Source organism: Python bivittatus, unplaced genomic scaffold (assembly GCF_059951505.1).
Source record: "Python bivittatus isolate LINGU-HERP-01145 unplaced genomic scaffold, Pbiv_v1 ctg000980_np1212, whole genome shotgun sequence".
NCBI lineage: Eukaryota > Metazoa > Chordata > Lepidosauria > Squamata > Pythonidae > Python > Python bivittatus.
Window position 1 is genome coordinate 46,660,931 of NW_028277125.1, and position 20,871 is coordinate 46,681,801.

General features: G+C 36.3%; 1 protein-coding gene across 3 annotated transcripts in view; it reads left to right on the forward strand.

Annotated features, from left to right (window-relative positions):
* WBP1L (WW domain binding protein 1 like) overlaps positions 1-20,871 on the forward strand; it is a 46,389-nt gene that overhangs the window by 15,964 nt on the left and 9,554 nt on the right. For 2 of the 3 annotated variants that reach the window (XM_088131705.1, XM_007421038.4), the window contains exon 2: positions 15,279-15,381. In XM_088131705.1, the coding sequence (XP_087987831.1) occupies positions 15,279-15,381 (103 nt within the window). Of the gene's footprint in view, positions 1-4,731; positions 4,956-15,278; positions 15,382-20,871 lie in introns of those variants that run through there. The other variant, XM_088131706.1, reaches the window with a different exon arrangement.

The window sequence follows — 20,871 nt, forward strand, 5'->3', positions numbered from 1 at the left end:
GTGATAATGCTGGCATTTTATGCATTTGTTTAGTGATCACTCAGCAAAGGATCAAAGGATTTCATGTTCTCCTCTAGGACAGTTTGCTGATAAAAGCAGTGATCTGGAGTGCATCAAGCCATCTCTTCATATTTTTAGTGCAAAACTCTGGAAATCATCTATGTCTTTTTTTTTCTCCCAAAATTTAGGAGTTGATATTGGTAATTACAATACCTGAATATGCCTACCCAAGATAATGAGACTAGCTATGATTGATATGCCTATTTGGCTGAGGGATTAATCTAAATTTAAGAGCATTTAAGGTAGACTGGTAGTTATCTGAATATGTATATTTTTTCTGATTCCATGCTTGATGGAACATTGAAATGACTTGATTCTTCTTTGTTTATTTTACTATTTACAAAAATAGGAAAAGAGTGTGTGTGTGTGTGTGTGTGTGTGTGTAAAAGAACATATATGATTAAATGATTCATGTGTAATGACTTTATATATATATATACACACACACACACACACACACACATATATATATATGTCATTACACATGAATCATTTAATCAGTCTTACATATATGTTCATATCATACTATACAGTTGGCTTGCATTTATATCACCTTAAAAGAGAAAAAAGCAGGTGAAATATTAAACATATTACCAATTTCTAAATAATCTATTTGAGATTCTTAGTGACAGAATGCTAGTTCAAATATAGTAAATTCTTCCAACGATGGTATAATTGGCAGAGAATGAGTATAATTTCAGCCTTGAAATAATAAACTTTTGTGCATTTTTTTAAAGGCACACAGTCACCATTCTCTTTGTCGTTGTCTTAGTTTCCACACCATTCTTAAATAAACTGGGATGAGTGATTTTAAAATTCTTGATATTTCACAAAAGAATATTGCAGAAACTTTTAAGAAATTCCCAGTAGTTTCTGATCATGCAGGTGGAGTCTTGTGTACTGGGAGATAGCACTATTCTTGCTGCATCATGATCTTTTAAATCTTTGCAATGAATCATGTAACTATCTTCAATTTAAGCAACAATGGTATATTATTAGTAATTGTGATTAATGGCTGTGTCAGAACTGTAGAACTTTGTTTAAAAAATGTTTCAGCAACTGAACTTCAAAATTTTCTGCAAGCAGTAGAAAATGTTTGTTTGTTTGCAACAACAACCACCCAAAAGGACTCTGGGTGGTATATAACATCAAACAAAAAGAAAACAAGAAAAAGTTAAGTCAGATTATACCAAAAACAGAAAAGAACCATAGAAAACAAAGATAAACACCCAAATAATATTATCTCTTTTAACGGCTAGTGCAATAAATCAGTTATTTCCAAGAAATCATATCAGTCATATCAAGAAGTGCATATGTCATAATAAATACCACTAACTTTGTGAATTCACTATGGATGCTAAGACTACCAAATTTACAGGCTAAGGCCTTGGGTTCACATCTAGCCTCTAAAAGTCTTGGTTATGGCCTATAAAGAGTTCAGAATGTTACCATAAATAAATAACGCTAAACATGAAATGTAAAATAAGTATGTGACAAAGGAGTAATGTTAATTTTAATTAAATGTAAATGAAATAGAATCAAAATTAGTTTTAGTCTTGGACTCATCACTGAAGAAACTTTGCATGCCCCTCAAAGGCCACTTGTAGCCTTAGCCTCCCGAAAGTTGTGCTTTCTTGCTCTGAAGTTGCTTTGATAGTTTTAAACATGACATGTCTTTAAGAATGATAGCAATTTTTCACATTTCTTCATAGATCTTATCTCCCTAATCTGCTCCAATGTCTAAAAATACTTTAGTTGGAGATCAGCAGTGAATGAGATAACATCTGAGTTAACTGGATTTAACTATGTGATGGCATCATGAGAGCAAATATATTATGCACCAAAATGGGATACACACTTACATTATTATATTTGCTTGAATATGATTTCAGATGTCTAGCTCTGTACTCTGATATGTGTCAAAGTGTGCTCATATACCAATGCTTCTTTGTATCTCAGAGCATAAAGATGCTTCATAACTGGACCAGTCAAAATATGCCCCCACAATTCACCCATGAAGGTTCTCCCAGAAACTTTCAGAAATTTTGAAAAATGTATGTGCCTCTCTCCTCAAGTTCAAATCTGTTTTATTTGATGCATAGAGAACAACTTTAGAAAATTCCAAAGTTAATTCAGAATTATTTTTCACGAAGTGTTTGTTTTTTCCCTAAACGGTTGTCATATTGATTCTTTATATATAAATCAAAAAAGGAGAACGACCCAGAAGATAGGTGTTGCAGTCATGTGTAATTCACCTATAGAGATGTATTTTGTCATCAAATACTAATATTTGGAGGGAAAAAATAATTTCATCATGGCAACATGAATAGGCAAAATGGCACAGAGTAAGGGAATTTACACCCTCCCTGTCCCAATAATAAAAACTTGTGATGCACTCACTGGTAACCAGACCAGTAACATACAGCTTTCAGGGAACCAAATCCATGGTTAAAAATTGGGCCTAGTGTTCTCTCAGAGGAACACTAAACTTACATCTGTAAGGAGCTTGCATAATGCCTTTGGAAGTATGGCTCAGGCGCGACATAGGAAGATACCTTTGTAAGCCAGGTGCCCAAAGTCCTTTGAAACCCAAGCTAAAATGGTGGTGGAGGGCAGTGTCCAATGACCAGAAAGGAAGGAGCATCGCTGTAGTAGCTTAAAGTGGCTGGTATGAGCTGGGCAGATCCCAGCCCTTGATTGCATTAACAACCACATCATCAAAGAAGCACTGTAGGTCATGTGCAAGGCCAAAATAATATCAGGAGAAAAGGGAATATATTACTTTAAAACCAGAACACCTAAATACAAAATTAAGCTGCCTCAAATGTGGCCTGGAGATAAGACCATGTTACGAGGTCATGTTCTTTAAAATAGTTAGTGGGGGATCTTCATGCCTTCATGGTTAGGGGGACATGAAGATACACCTTGTATGTCCGCTAGACTAGTATTTAAAACTTTTTTCAACCTAATTGTACTTAATTGATTTTCCCATATTTTAAATAAACTAAACTACTTAAATTAAAGGCTGAAATTGAAAAACCAATACAAGGGGGAACTTCCCACCCTCTGATAAAAATGTACTCAGTGTTTCCAGACATGGGAATGGTGAGGCTTCTAGACTGACATATGACAGGCAAGAACAGCTGCTGCTTTAAGAGAAGCACAAAAATATTGCTATACCTCTGCTTTAAAGGTTCAGCAGAGTTAAATTTAGATCACTTTCTTTCATATCATCTATACTGCTTTTGAACTTCGTGCACTCTGTTGCTAATGAAAATACTGTTTTATTGGTATAAAATGGAGAAGAACCTGAACCTGAGATACAGAATTTTCTCTGGAATAGTTTATATCACTCTTTCTGGTCAAAACAATGCTGAGTTGTTGTTTTTATTTATTTAGCAGTGTATGGAAAAATAGAGGCATTACTGTGTCTGAGCCCATAACTTGAGCACTGAATCGGATAGCCTTGTCATACTCGCTCTTCTACTGACCTCCAAGCATCATTGTCTGTTTTCATTATTCTAGTCTGGTTTCAGATAAAAAAGGAATACCCATTTATGTCAATGTAAACTTTTTTCCTCTGTCAAGTTATGCAGAGTAGGAAAGGGGTGCAGCCCGGGAGAGAAAGTTTAAGTGTTTAAGTGATCCCTCTCCTTTTTCTTTAATTTTTTGAGAGAGATGTTATTACTCCACAGTACTCCAAATTTTGTTTTGGTGCATTTTAAAAGACATATTTAAAAGGCTTATTTTAAAAAATCAAACATCCACATTTATTATTTTGGTGTTGGTTTTGATGGGAACAGGCCTTCTATTGAAAATTAAATAAATGGAAGTAATCATTAGATAGAAAATTCCCATGTACAGATTGTATGCAAACTTGTATTCTTGGGGGTCTTTGTTTAGAATTCTATTGACATTCCAGTCAGAGATAGTAGATAGAGAACACAATGCACATATGCCAAGAGGTTTAGCACTGAAGCAGTGTTCCTAAAATTCTGTAAAAATTAGCAGAGCCTTATTAGCAGATTCTTCTCTCTTTCTGACACTGTATTTCACTTTCTTCCTTTTCACTCAGTCAGTCAGGTTCTGAGGCATGGCAAGATCTTTTTTGCCGGAAATCAGAGTTTAGCTTGCAGGTAGCTCTTGAAATTGGGCTGAGAGCTGCAGGCTGCCCATTCCAGGCTGGATATGACTTAAGACATAGTTTCTTCTCAGCTAACTTGAGCATGACCACATCTGACTGCCAGCAAGGCCCCAAAATTGACTTTCATCTTCTCTGTTTCAACCCCTAGATGTAAGAGTAAAGAGTTGTTGTTTTTAATATTTCTGTTTTTGGTATAACTGTTTCCAGGTGTTCTGGAGAACAGATATATTATAGATACATTTTCATGATGTGTTGGCCTTGAAAACAAGCTCCAGGTTGTTCAAATATTATTTTCCTTTAAAAATAATGGAATATAAAAGTTGTTTTGAGTAGTCATTAATACTTAATCCAAGCATTTGGCTTTAAATGTTTCTCATTTGCTAACCACTGTATTTTTTTCTAGGCAGTAGGCCTCTTTGAATTGTTAATCAGCAGCTGTCTAAAGGTTTTTTTTTCCTGGGCAGTGCTGCTAGTGATGTCACTTCCCCCTTGGCAAACACTGCCGTAGCTCTGCTGCTTCTGAAATTGGTCACTGGAAAGGGAAAGAGAGCGAGAGAGAGAGTATGTCGTGTCCTGGAACCCTGTTTATTTAACATTGCCAGCCAAGGAAACCCTGTTTTAAAAAAGATAGTGCATGCAGTCTATCCATATCGGATGAAGAAATGAGTATGGGATTTTAGAAGTTCTTTGTTTACACTCTTAGCTTGAATTATGAGTTTGCAAAATGCCTTTCCTTCTGGGCCTGCGACAGGTAACTTGTTTTCGGATTCTCGCTTTTACTGGTTAGGGTGGAGAATATGAGGTTTTGCTGGTTTTTAAAGCTACGGGGCTTCCTTGTCAAATGAGTTGCTGATTCAAAATTCACTCAGATCCTACCTTCACTGTGTCTATTTGAGAGGAAAAAGATATTTATATTACTTAATACTGAAAAATCCTGGAGGTAGAGAGAACGAAGTTATTTTAAGTCAGCATAAACAATGTGTCCTCCCTTTCAAGTGTTTCTAAATCTTTAAAACTTGAGTTTTCTGGATGAGATTGGTTTTTGGTTTTGGTTTTTTGTTGTAACAGTTTTGCTTTAAATAAAACAAAAATTACTGTCAGAGTTAACATCTGTACTTTAAAAGTATTTGTAAAGTTTCTTCTTTTAAAATATTGAATTAACTGATTCATAACTAGCATTGAACACTGCTAGCTTACCGTACCAAATGCAAAATCTTGTTAGCTTAGGAGTCAACTTTTCCTTTGATTAATACTGCTCATTTGTTCTAAAAGCAGTATGATTCTTGCATATTTCATCTAACCTGTATTTATTTTATAGAAAATAACAAGTGATGTTTGATGTGGTGAGCCTTAAATATTTTGTTATTTAAGATTCACTACCAGTAAATTATTTGATGAAAATGAAATAGCTGTTTTTAATATATAGTAGTCCAGTTTTTAAACCACAAATGTTTATTTGGTTTTGCATATAAAGCATAAAGTTATCAAAGCAACGACTATCCATTTTTCTGCGAGAATTACCTGAAGTATGGAGATTGCATTGTTTTCAAATTACTTATAGTATTCTAAATAAAAATACGATTATGGTAATTTTAAGTGTCACTAATATCAGACCATTTCGTATTAAATATTAAGTCTTGTGTCAGTAAATTAGGCTTCTAGAGAATATGTAAATTTGCTTAGAATTCTTATAAACCACTTGACATTGAAATTGTGTTTGTGGGAGATGAACTCTGTGACCTCTGAATACTTTCATATCATGTGCACCTCCTAAAAGGAAATTTGGATACTTTCTGATTATATTTATGTGTTCTATTACTGGTAAAAGGGATTCATTGTCTGAAACCAGTTCACTTGCATATTTCTGGTGTACTTGCTTTTAATCTTACTGTTAGCTTCTGGAATAAAGCTGCTAGGTGGTTGGTTAAATATGCCACTTTTAACTGGTAAAGCAACCATTCTTGCTCCAAATTTGAAGATTCATTGTCGCCATTATGTACCTTATACTTTGCGTTTTGTTATTTTTTTTCTCTAGAAAAATTTCTGAACTGGAACAACAATTTCTTGTAGAAATTCACTGATTCTGGTTTGAAAGGTAGCCATTATGAACAATTGCCTTATATGTAGTTATTTACTCAAACCATTGGCAACTTCTGTTCAGTATAAATAGCCCAATGCTTCTTAAATCTGTTACCTTGCAAGTGGAGGGACACTTTCTTCCCATTCAAACAAATTTAGATAGCTGCCTGGGGAAATTAGGATTGCTCCTAAATTATGTTGTACTCATATGTACATTTTAAAATATCTGTAATAGAAGTAAATACTTGCAAAATTTAACAAAACATTGAACTGAAAAAGTGGCTTGCATCAGGGAAAAGTAGTTCAAATTAGGACTAATCTGAAATTTTAAAGGTACATCTGCTTGAAATAGATTTTTAAAAAAACTTTGAATTTCCAAAAGCAGATGCTAACCTGATGCTATCCAGATGCACTGGAATTAGAATTCTCAGAATTCCTAGTCAGCCTGGCCATTGGCTAGAAGATCTGGAGTGCCTGCCCAGTGCTTTTGCAAAGTTCCAGATAGAACAAGGTTAACAGGAAATGTTCACATCAGATTTTCAATGCAATGACTAAATCTAGTTTTTGTTCCTTTATAATAGAATTATCTGCCTTTTTTTTTTCTTCTACTCATTTACTCTGGTATGTTAAAGATAAAATTAATATTATGGTTCAGAGTAATGCAAAACATGTGATCTTTTCTTTAGAAGGAGAATTAGATATCCCCAAATGCCCATGGCTGTGGTATTTGGGGGATAACTGAGTTTCAACAAAGCAAATAGAACTGCAGTCAAAAAGAATAACAAAAATGTGAGCAAATTTAATGCAATTTCATTTTGAATTTCTTCTCAAGATATTTTGGAATTTGCTGTATTTAGGAATGTAGTACTAATTTGATTTCTTAACATAAGAAAGGTATCTATTGTTGGATGCAAGTGGTATAATTGAATAGTGCTAGTTTTTTTTTCTTTTTGTACAATCAGTTCTTGTGCTTTATAACAGAATTGAACTCAGTGATAAGGAGTGCTAAAATATAATATATAAACTTGCTAAATTAATGTTCTCCTGAGATCTGTGATATGCTCTCCTTTTCTAAAATGGGGAAATAGAATAGGCCAATAGGAAAAGTTTATATTTTAATAGTGTTTCATTAGCTAATGTTTGTTTTTGAGATATGTAACACTAAAGCTTTTATTTCTCATGCACAAATCATGCACAAATTCCTTTGCCATAAGCAGAGGCAGGCACCTTTCCTCAGTTTGCAGTACTGCAGCACTTTTTTAAAAGGACCCCACCCCACCGCCAGTGTCCAAGAGGCTGCAAGAGGCAAGGGAGTAATGCAGTGATTTAACTAGTAGGTTTTTGTTGTTTACTTCATTTAGTAAAATGAATATCTTCAACCAACCAAACCACAGCTAATTGGTGATTAAAATTTAAGGGGGAAAAGTAAAAATATTCTCTGCTGAAAATGGGACATGAATGGTGCTCTTCTGGGAAGACCGGGGGTTACAAGAAAGGGTGCATGGATTACCCATTTCTGAACTAAGGCTCAACAGAAATCTGATCCTGATTTTAAGAAGGAAAGTACAGCTGAATGTGAAAAGGTTTTTTTCTATTATTTAACTGTGTTTTTAAAGCTATTGTTGTTGGCCTTTAACATACTTACCATGTTACAAATTCCAAACTGTTCTTGTCGTACAAGGATTTCTACAGAAAATATCTTACTTATCAATTAAAATCCATAAATCATAGTGGATGAAATCTGTAATTAGTACGTTGGGAGCAGCTTCCTTTCCTCTAAAACAATGTAGAGCTAAATTTCTGACTTGTATTATATTAAGAGCTCCCCACTAGATCAAAAATCTCTTAACGAATCAGGATGTGGCTGAGTTATAAAAACTCAAACTATAATCAGAAATTTATAAAACTTTATACTATAATCAGAAATGAGTCTTTGAGTTTTACCGGACTAAAAAAATTGTCCATTAAAGTTATCTGTAGAAGAATTTTGCTTTGGTTATTTATTTACGTTTCTGTAAAGTTATGGCTTGAATATTTCTCTGCAAGAATTTGAGGAGAAACTTCAACAAGGATCCATTAATATTGATTATCCTTTCTGGCTTAGCCAAAAGTTCTAGCCACTGTCTGCTGTTTTCTATGGGAAAAACAGAGAGGTGGGGCGTATAGAGAATGCACTTCATTGGACACTGCCATCTGAAAATGTTCCATATACTTTTAGAAAGTAGACTTCAAGCATCATTCCTTTACATAATCCTTAATTTTATTCATGAAAAGTCCAGCTGGTACAAGAGAGCATTTCTGCCTGCTTATTTGGGGGGATGGGAGTACTACAACAAGAAAATGCATGCGTCTGCCAGGCAGTCCCTAGGTTTCCTCCTAACTTTGGAAATGGGGAAATGGTGGAAATTGCTTCACAACTTCCTGGGTAATCCCTGTCCAGATTCAGCTTAATACTCATTATATTTGCTAATAGATATTTCCACATTCACTGTGATTAGAAATGGCAACTGGATTAAATCAGCTAATTTAACTAGATAATTCGAGTCCAAAATGCACTTTTCAGCAAGCCAATGTAAGCAAGGTTCTGGAGGAATTAAATTATGGCTTCTAAGCCAGTGGTCCATCTTTTTAGGACGTAGAAAAAATTGATGTTAATGATTTGTGTGATAAATGAATCACATTTGAAATACAGTATGATAAATGTCAGGCCCAGCCCAACAAACAACGATGAAACAGTCCAGTTAAGTTCCTTTATTTGCTTACATCATATAGACAGAATCTTGCCAGACTAAATCTATACTACTGCAACTAGTGGATGTACCCTGGAAGATTCTAAGGAGTGGCTATCCTGAACCTCATGCTTCCCACACTCCCCTTGCGGACTGTGTTGTCTTTGGTCTCCTTTCTCTTCCTGGAATGCATCCCCTCCTTCCTGATAGCCTTGCTCTCTGTTGCTATCCACCACATCACCCTCCTCTTCATAGGTACCTTCCATCACATTAATCGTATTTGGAATATCTAGTTTGAATGTCCTATCCTAGTAAACCAATGAATGATTATGTTAAACAACATGATATTAATTTTCTATTAATTTAAAATGAAGTTAGTATGACAACACAGATTGTTTATGGATGCCTCAGAGAATGTTCAATAAAGATTGTTTAATATCATCCTGCTGTTGGACATGTAATTCAGAAGTTGGTACATTAACTTGTATAGTTTTGGCTTGTCCTGTTATTACTTTTTGGCTGACATTAACCAGATTCTTGCTTAATCGCTATACATGTGTTCTTCCTGACTGTATTCATTTGGAATTCATCAGATTGTCAAGAACTGTGTATTTGGGGACATAGGTTTTAACTAAAAGAGTTATTTATTAGTGGTGGAAGGTAAAAGATACTCCTGACTTGCAACAATAAATTGTTGATATGTTTGTCAACATCTGAACTCACCATTTTTGACAAAGATTATTTTCAAACAATATGATCAATATTTTTAGAGTTGTTCATTTTATAAAATAATTCCAGGCTTTGTTTATTTTCCTTTTTTATATGCTATAAATTTTGAGGTTGTTAAGCCTTTAATAGTGTTGTATGTGTTCATACTTTTCTTTGGTTGATTAGTTTAGCATAATAAAATAAAAAATAGCCAGGATTACTCATGTGTATATATTCTCAAGGTCTTTTCTCTATGATTATGCAAGGCTTTGGAAGCACTCTGAAGATGAATTCTCAAAACAATTTTCCCATTAAAGATTTAATTGATAAAGTAGAGGGAGAATCACAATATACTGTACAGAAAAATAATTCAGCATATAGCAGAGATATAGTATTGGTCAAGCTCATAAATAAGGAGGATATCTGTGCTGGAATGTCTGAAAAAAATGATAGTAGTAAAAAAAAACTATTGGTGTATGCAGCAAAGTAGATAACATTTTGTTTCTGAGATTAATTTGGAGCTTCAGCTTTTCAGATAATGCAGTATTTGGGGGGAATCACATTTCCATGCATTGCTTATTGGGTAAGTTTAGTGTTCAGGTTTTTCTGTCTTGTCAACACCAATAACAAAATAAATTCATTTAATAGGATGAACTGTACAATAAAAAATATAGCAAATCCCGATTCTAAAACTGAATTTTCTTGAGAGTTTTTTTTTAAATCATAACCATTCCACATAGTCATATAATAGTGAATTAAGCATTTAGAAAAGTTAGCATAAATTAGATTTTCAGAGAGAGGCAGAATCAGCTTCAACTATTTTGATTAGTAAATAAGGTTAACCAAAATATGTGGACTTATGGCTATGTTCAAAGTCACTTCTCCAACCTCTAGCATATCATTATTTTCTCTGGGCAACTGAAAGTAGTTGAGGTACAAAATATTAAAGTTAGTTAATCAGTCAGAGGAAAAATGTGGGATGAGGGAGAGAAGGGCTTGGAGGAAAGATTCCAAAATCCTTGTTAAAGTAACTTATTTTATGAGGCCAGATAAAAAGTCATAAAAATATGAAAACCGGAGATCTCTCCATCAGCCCCTAACAATTTAGAGTATTCTAGTACGAAGAGGTGGGGACCACACTTGTTGGTACTATATATTATCAAGTTTACCAGTTTTCCCATGTCTTCCTATCTGCAGTCTATAGTCCCAGGCTTATGACCTTTCTTGCTATATACAGTAGTACAGTATAACCTTTCCCCCTTCTTATCTTTTCTCTCCTGCCCCTTCTGTCTATACGCTTTGTTGTTCTGAACAAAGTAGAACCCTAAATAGGAGCATTTCTATTTTGCTTTTGAACTCTGCTGTTGATTATGTTAAACTGAGAGGATTTTTTTCATTAATATTCTGATACTGTTCAAGCTAGTTTGAACTAGAAGAAACAGAAAATAATTATGTTGAAAGGAATATTGCCATCTTCTTCAGTAGTATTAGCATATAAATAGGATTATAATATTTTAGGTTCTGTTAATAAAGGTTTTATCGGGTTTCATTTCTATTGACTTTACAGAAATTTGTGCCTCTGTATCTTATAACAAGTATGGAGAATGTAGTGATTGTGAGCAGCTTTCTTGAGCTTTTATCCTGCCCACTTAACTTACTTTTTAAATTTTAATTAAGAAAATCTAATCCAGTATGGCTTGATATGGAGCATCTGTTTTCTGACATTGTTATTTAGAGAATACCTCTCAGTTCAACATATTGTATGTATGCATGTATGTATGTATGTATGTATGTATGTAAGAAAATAAAATGGTGAATGGTTGCAAACTACGGTAATGCACTTCTTGGAAGTATGCCCCTGTATTCCCACCACCCCACCACACAAAAAGCAAAACTAAGCTGAAATAGCAGAGAGCATCTTGGTGTGCTAGAAGGGAGGCAGAGAACAATATCAGCAGTTTGCTATTTGGTAAATAGGTATTTCACCACCTCCATTATGTCAGCTGTGCTAGCCATTTTGTGAGAGCACTTATAGCAAATTCCCAAAATTCCAAAAATGGTTATTAGCTGAATGAGTTATCTCCCATCACTATATCATATAATGATAGAACTCAAATAGGATCATAGGAAACAGAAGTTGTCTTACATCAGGCTTGACTATTTGTTCATCTAGCCCAGTGTTATCTGTTCTAACTGGCAGTGGCTCTCCAGAATCTCAAGCAGGTGATATAGAACATCTCCTATGTGATCTTTCAACTGGAGACACCAATAATTTGAGTATGACATCTTCTCTGAGTGAAGTTTATGCTCTACCACAGAATTACAATCCTTTTATCAGAGCTCTCTATCAAGTGACATTTTAAATTTTCAAGTAGCATACACACCTGAACATTTGGAATGAAAAAACAGCACAATGGAAAATTTAAAAGTGTTTAAATATATATGTTTCAGACATGTTGCTATTTATGATGGTTCTATGGGGGAACATCCTAAGTGAAAAAAGGGCCTTCAGAAAACCATCCATATCTAGAAAATATCTTTTAAATAGTATTTTTGTTACATTTTTAACATTTTATATGAGAACTTTTAAATTTACATCTGGAAAAGTGGATTGCAAACAAAAGTATATACTTCCTATACTTTCTAACTAAAGTGCATACTATGAAAGGCTGTGGCTCATGCTGTGCTTTGTTATGCGTGAGGTATGTAGTAGAAGTTTAGGGAATGTTTTCTATTTTGGAAAACATTGAGCACTGTAGCATGTTACTACCATTTAAAAGCTTCTACATCTCTATTTTCCCACCATCAGTACCACATTGCTTCAGCTGGTTTTGGAAAGTGCTATGTCATTATCTGTTGGCAGATATTCAAGGTTTGTCTGGACAGTACATAGTGTGACTGCCTTGTTCATTGCCCAAGCACCCATCTTCCTAGTTTGTTTAAAATTAAAATGAATGTATTTCCAGTTGGAGTTTCATGTACCACATTCTTAGCTGCACTACCTTAATATCAGTTATTAAGAGAGGGTTACTATACTGAATGAACTAGACTTCACTCTAGAATCTGTCACACATGGGCTAAGCAGACAGGCCATCCTGCACTCACCTCAGATGGCCAATATCTACATACTGTATATCAGGGAATCAGCACCTTTGTTTCATCAGTAGAACTTCCCTGTTAGCTTGTACACCAGAAGGAGAATGGCCCACCACCCTTCCCTTGTAGCTAACAAAAATAAAAAGATTAATTGTTTGGAACCCTAGTTTCAAGAAGGAAGGGAGGAAGAAGAGAATTTTGCCAAGGCAATACCAAAGGGGTCTTCCTAGCCGCACCTAAGCCTTGTCTTGGGATATGAGAGGAGAGATCTCTGGAAGATGTAACTGGAAGAGAGATTAAGATAAGCTTATGGCAATCAGGTTATCTTACTTAGCACAGTGTTATTATTTGCAGAGGAGAAATAACATCAGTGTGTATTCAAGTCACAGTGAAGGTTTATGTGAGCTTTTGAGCTTGTTATAGATTCATTTGAGAATATCCCATATGCTGCATTAAAAAAAACGTTTCCTCTTTTAGAAGCTGAATTGGCACTTTGATGATGGTACTTTGAAAATGATGCCAGATGTCTCGCTTTTTGTGGAGGGTGCTAACTCCTATTAGGGTAATGGGAGTTGGTGGAACTCTTTAATGCTAAAGATTCTTGCTTATGGATCCAAATATAGAATGAGTCTCCTTTAGGAATAGCATAATGGTTTTATTTACATGATCTAAAATCAGGATGATGATTTGAAGAAAACAGTGGAATAATGTTTTGCGTGTCTGTTTATATAAAATTTCAAAGGATTTACTAAAAAAATATCAAGGATTTTTGGGGTTGTTCCAGGTGACATTTTTACTCTGCCTCATTCTCTGAATTTTGCAAGAGGTCCAGTTAATGTCATTTTCTATTCTTAATCCTCCCAAGTTTTTCTAGTCTTTGTTTATTTTTTTTTAAAGGAAAAAAACCTCCTTTCTTTTGATTGATAACTGGGATGCTTTCCGAAACAGATTCTGCTCTGTTTTGAAATATCTCCTAATTATGATGCTGCTAATTTGTTTAGTCTTTCATGTTAGATACTCTGAAAGATAGCCACAAGTGTCATTTTTTTGTTATCAGCTAAATGAAAGCATGCTGTTTTATTCCCCAGATTGGTGTCCTACATTGGCTAACTAAACAAGCCAAGAAATTCTTGGTTCAAGCCATAGTTATATATCATCTCCTTAGTAGCCTTCCTCTGCCTGATGCCTTCCAGATGTGTTAAATTTCAACTCCTACAGTTCCGCAGCCAGCATTTTGTATACCTCTGATACTTGCCTCATCACTTACTCTCTTCTCACTTACTTTACGGATTGAACTCTAAGGCACAGTGTGCTTTAATGATGCTGTAAATATAACACCAAACCACATTTGCATTTATTATTTATTTAACTTAGATTATATACATCAGTGTCTTCTGGTACTACAGTACTGTATTGCTAACTAGATAGAAATTATTTCATAATAGGATTCTGTGGCAGTAAATGTTGTTTGAGCTAAAATAAGGCTATCAAGGTGAAATAACTATGTTGTGTTTGAACATTTTTGTGCTCCCCAATGCATTTTTAATAATTTAAAACATATCTTACTTTTTAAAGACATCTGAATCTGGTATTATAAAATTGACCACTTGGTCTGGGCCAACTTTAGGCCTACACCCTTTCCTGTGCTGATGCTGCAAGGTCAGGAAGGAAATTCTTATGTCACAGACATTGCAGATTGGAAATATTTTTGCCAGCTTGTTGGAAAAGATAAAACACATTGAAAATATACCCTATGATAAGGTTTAGCAAAAGTCGGAGCAGCAGCTTGAAACAGATATGGAAATGAAAGAATTGGAGAAACATCCCCAGTCAGCACTGATCATATTGACAAGGAATTCTAATGGTTGCACTGCCAACACACCTAGATAGCTCAAGTGAATAAAGCAATGTCTGAAAATATGAAGGAGTACAATCATAGTAAAGTGGACTATATATTGACTTCTGCTAGACAAAACTACAGGAAAAAAAACTGCTTTTTTCTTGCAGAAGTTGCTAATGTTCTATGCAAAGGAACATTCAGAATTTTTGTTCACTTTCTGTACTTTAGAGAGTATAATTCTGGCAGCCCATCTCCACCCATTTCTGCTGCATATATAGATCCAGTCTTAAAGGAGGTGGGGGAATGAGCAATGGGAACAGACTGATATTTATAGGAAATATTTAATTTTAATGCAACTAAAAAACATTTATCTTGAAACACAGCATTTTTTTTTATTTGTTTACATCAAGGAAACTTAGGCTAATAAAGGTTTTCATTTTATTTCCAAGGGTTAATAAGCTTAGCGTGCTTCTTGGATAGGCCACAAACTATCCATAACCTTGACAAGTATTTAAGCCTTGGGTTAATACATGACTCACAAACCTTAGTTTTTTGTTTAATATATGGGCCTCCACACTTTTTAAATTGCAGTGTTAGTAACATATTTCTTTTTACATTGTAGGACAAAGAAACCTGCATAGGAATCAACAATCAGAGTTACAGTTGTGAAACAGGTCATTGCTGTGGACAGTCTCAGTGCTGCAATTACTATTATGAACTCTGGTGTAAGTTTTTTTTTTAATTCATTTTATAATCTGAATCATAACCACTCTCAGGTTTAGAATCTGATTTTGTCTTTATCCCCCAGAAGAAATGCTTGTATAAATTGAGACTGAAGCATGGCAAAACTGACTATATAAACTTCTAGTTGGCTTCACTATAGTATGCCTCAGTATAGGACACAAACTTCCTAGATCACACTGTTTGATAGCCTTTGCAGAAAATGTAAAGAAGAAGAATGGTTCCTGTTAGTTTTTCCACTCTTTTTTGTGGGCTTCAGTTTCATATCCTGTGATAACCTTTTGTATCACCTGTCAGATTTAGGAGTAGGTGGCTCTGTTTGGCTGTGATTCTACTTCTGCCAGGTACTTTCAGAAAATGACCACTTTGCTCCATATTAGGAAATTATTCTGTCAGATGCTAATGTTTTTATTCTGTTTTCCATGTTATATAATTTTGGAAGCGGTCATGCAAGGTTTTTGAGTTCATTGGTGTCATCCAAATATTTATATCTCCCATTTATTGGACACAGTTAAGGCAGCAGAGTCCTTGAACAGATGCTTGGTATCAGTAACAAGTGAGAGCCACTGCACTAAAGTTCAGTCCAAACTTGAAATTAAGGTCAGAAATATCCATGAATGATGGATCTGTCAAATTAGATGGACATTTTAAATATGTGATCATATTTTTTATTTTTTAAAAAGTTTCATATTGTTGGCATGTTCCAGGAACAGGCATTCTGCTTGATTCTCAACTGGAGAGTGTGGGAAAGGGTCTCTGTTTCTGGCTGTATATCAAGAGATCCTCTCCTCCAGATTTAAAATTTAGTCCCTTTACTTATATTTTCCAACGGAGTTTATTTAACAACAGGAAATACACATAAATGGAAATAAAAGAAAGCATAAACAAGAAAACAATAGCCAACTTAACAACAACAAAACAACAAAAGGGGGATGCTATCTGTACATACCACATATCCATAACATATTGAACAATACATAAAATTTTCTAAATTTAAATTAAAGGAAATAAATGATGATTCTCTATTGTTACAAAATGTCATAAAACCATGTCACAGGAGGATATATTTTGTCTTGTTTATTAAATAAATTGTCTTTTCAAAAACAGATAAATTACATATCTCTTGAATCCAGTCCTTAATATCAGGAATAATACTACTTTGCCAATTTCTTACGGTAATTCTCCTAGCAACACCCCAGGCTTGATATAACTACAAAAATAGTCAGATTTCAAAAGTTGTGGAACATAATTTAATATGATGTTAACATCTTTAGCATTAAAAGACTTCCCCATAATCCACTTATGTATGTTAAAATATTATTCCAAATAAATGTCAGTAATTCGCAAGACCAAATCCAGTCAATGAGCCCTCACATTTTTTACATTGCCAACAAGAACTATCTGTCCGTTCTTTAAAATACATCCTTTGAGGTGCCCAGTAGTCCTTTTCATTTATGCTTTAATTATCTAGATTGTCATGTAGTTTTATCTGTTCAAAAGCTAAAGATGGTGATAGTAATAGTTATTGAGCAAATGCCTGAGATCTGTGAGCACAAGTAATCCATTATTCTTGCTATCTTTCTTGGTCCCTCCAGATTGGTGGATAAAACAGATTTAAATACTCCCAATTCACAGTGCTCTCCCTTGGCTTTGCAACAGCCCCTGACATCATCACCAAGGCAATGGCCACCCTAGTGGGCCATCTGTCCAATAAGGGGATACCCATCTATGCCAATGTAAACAATTTCCTGATAAAAGTCACATCCATGGACAAGGCTATAGACAGCATACAACAATACCCAAGATGGATTTGTAGTGAATCAGGCATGGATACTTTTCAAACAGAAGTTGCTCTGGAGGTGCTAATAGGCACAAAAACAAACCCTTCCTATCTCAAGAGAGAGAAAACAAGATCTAAAGGGGGAGCAAGGAGATCCTGACATTAGCACATCCAACACTCAGGAAAATTACAGCCATCCAAGGCCTGATTATAATAGCAATAGACTCAGTTCCATGGTCCTGTTTTCTGTCACAGCATATACAGTGATTTCTGCTCCTATCCTGAACCACATCTTATAGAACATTTGTCTATCTAGAAATACCAGAAATTCTCTAATGGTGACCAGAGCCCTCACAGCCATCACAGGGGGTTTCACTATGGTAACATATTGGTGTTCCAAGCACCCCAGAAATCAGCCTGGCAAGCTGGGAACGACATCTCCAGAAGAGATCAATATAAGAATTATTGTGAGCAAATCCTAATAGCTTGTTCCCCATTAGTTACCTAGGGCTCAGGGCAGTCTGACTAACACTGACAGGCCTTGACCATCAGGGTGATTCACATGCTGGTACACATTGACAATATTGTGGTGTGTTCCCACAGTCAGTTTGGTTATGAATTTGAGCAACAGAGAAGTGCCATGATTTTCTTCCAGTTCCAAGACTCAAAATAGAAGGAGTAAATTTATCGGCATTACTCTGCACCCCAGGTCTGCTGTAGGCATTTCGACCTATCCTGAATTTAATGAGAATGGCCCACAAACAGCCGAAGTCATGCTTCTAGCCCCATATAGGCTACAAAGATCATGGTTTTCTATCTTGATGAACTAGTGATACTTATGGCAAATCCAAGAACATACAGAAATACTACAGTCAGACCCAGGTTGACTCCAATATTCAGTCAGTGCTCAGACCTGGATGTTATATGGGCATACTGAGATACCATTGGTTGTACTTGCTGGTGACCTTTGGAGGGACTGGGATTACAGTAGTGCATCTATCCTGACCATTCTTGATCTGTCCTAGCTTTTTTGATACCATGCACTAAGCGGGTTGGGGATGGGAGACGGTGGTTCTCCTGCTTCCTCCAGGGCCAATTCCAGTTAGTGTTGAGGGGAGGGTCAGAAAGATCTAGCCTTAAACCTCTGCTTTGTAGGGTTCCTCAGGGCTCTTTCTCTCTCCCTACTCTTGTTTAACATCAGCTGGAAAGGTCATCAAGTGGCATGGAGTTAGGTATCTTCAATCTGCTGATGTTAATGTTATTTGTCTCTACCCCAGGCCAACCAAGTGATGCTGTCAAGATGCTCTTGCAGTTTCTTCACATTATAAGGGCCTGTTTGGGGAAGAACAGGCTCAGTCCTACCAGCTGTGGGTTTTAGACTTCCTGGAACTGAGGATTTATCATCTTTGATTATTAATGGGGTAACTCTTCCCAGACAGCTGGTGTGCAGTTTGTGGGACCTTCTAGAACAGGTTCGCTTCTGGCTAGGAGGACCTTTACACAGATCCACATTGTATACCAGTTGTGCCCATTCCTGATCACTGTCACTCATGCTTTGATCACCTCCCATCTGGATTATTACAGTGCACTCTACATGGGGCTGCCATTGAAGATCTCTTGGAAGCTATAGCTGGTCCAGAATGCAGCAATACATACTATGGGCATATCTCAGTATGCCACATACCATCTGCACTGTCTCCTAGTGGGCTTCAGGTGCAATTCAAGGTGCTAGTTATCACCTGTAAAGCCCTTCAGGGAATAGAGCTGACTTACCTGCTGGACCTATTGTCTCCAGTCTGCTCACCCCACAAAGTCTGTCAGGGTGGACATGTTTTAGGTCCCCTTTATTAAACAATACCATCTAATCGGACCAAGGAAGTGTGCCTTTTGCATCACCTTTTGCAGCTGCCCTTTGGAAAACATGCCCCCCAAGATGTGGATGGCCCCAGTCCTTCCAGTCTTTGTAAAGCACTGAAGATCTAGTTCTTCCTCTAGGCATCAGCCCAGGCTGTTGGGTGAACCCATCTTGGTGTTCCTGTTTGTATGTTGAATTGCTCTGAGTGCATTGTGTTGTCTTAAACAGTTTTTCTTTTCTTTTTCTCTTTTTCTTTTTAATTGAGTGTTAGCTGCCCAGAATCATTTGTTGAGTTGGTGGCCATATAAATTTAAGAAATAAGTAAATCGAATGAAAACTAGTGCCTTGAAATTGAGCAGAAATCTCTCCTAAACCGCAGTCTTCTGGAACCAGTGGTCAATATCATCCTTTCACCAGAATGGATAGCAATACCAGATGATCTGGCAGATTCCATCCAGAGATGAAGCAGGAGATCATGAGTCCAGCCAGAGGTGGCAAGCATTTTGTGTATGCTATGGTTCTTATAGACTAGACTGGACAGGGTTTAAAACAGATAGGCAGCCATCTTAGGATCAGTTCTGCTAAATAGTCACCTATTTAATTGCAACAATTTATATATTTCACTGGGGATTCTATACAAGTTTCTCCAAGGGCAGTGATTACCTTTTCTTAAGAGCTAACCCTAATTCTACTCAATTCATTAGGTGAATTGCATATGTTTCAGATTTATTCTTGCTCCATCTGGATAAAGTCGAAAGAGTGATTAATAAAATATTCATCCAAAGCATCATTTCACTCTGCTATAAGGATTAGGGAGCTATAGCTACAGTGGTACCTCAGGATACGAACGCCTCTACTAACGAACTTTTCGGGTTACGACCAGCTCCGGCCGCAAAAATTTACCTCGATGTGTGAACTCCGCCTCGGGGTAGGGTCATTTTTCTGCCCTGACACGTGGTCCACAGCCATTTTTCCGCCCCTGACACGTCCGCAGCCATTTTTCCGCCCCTGACACATGGTCCGCGGCCATTTTTCCACCGCGCCACACGGCGCCCGGCCATTTTTGTGCCGCACTGCGCCGCGCCCGGCCGTTTTTGCGCCGCGCCCGGCCGTTTTCCCACCCCTGACGTGTGGTCCACGGACGCCAGAACGGATTAACGGTAATTACATTGAACCTTATGGGAAAATTTGCTTCGGGGTGTGACCAAATTCGGAGGGCGGAACGGATTAACCGGATTTACATTGAACCCTATGGGGAAATTTCCTTTGGGTTACGACCAACTTGGGATACGCCCAGAGTCACGGAACGGATTAAGTTCGTATCCCGAGGTACCACTGTATTTTTCTCTGTTGAAGTCAGCAGTGTTTTTGGTGCAAAAAGTTGTGTTTTTGAAGTCTGGTGGTTGCCTTTTCTGGGCCATTATATAATGTCCACATTAATATTACTTCTCCCTCAAAATCTGTTTATTAAACTGTCTTCCTTCTCTGACTGTTTCAAATGAAAACTTCTGTTTTTGGAGAACACAGTGAAACTGAAAGCTCCATTCATCTTGTGTTTTTATATTAAGTGTATGCGTGTGAGCACACATGTATATGTGCCTTCCTGTATATGTTTGGTTAATAACTTTCAATAAGTCCTTCAAATACATTTTTAATATAATTCTGTAGAATAGGCCACTATTCCTGTAGGATAAGGGTGTAAGTGGGAATTATTTGCCTCAGTTCAGTCTAAGAAAGTCCATGAAGTTTAACAATTCATGCCTAAGGATAAACTTAGGAGAGCCAACTTAGTGCAATAGTTAAGGCAACAGGCTAGAAACTGGAAGACCGTGAGTTCTG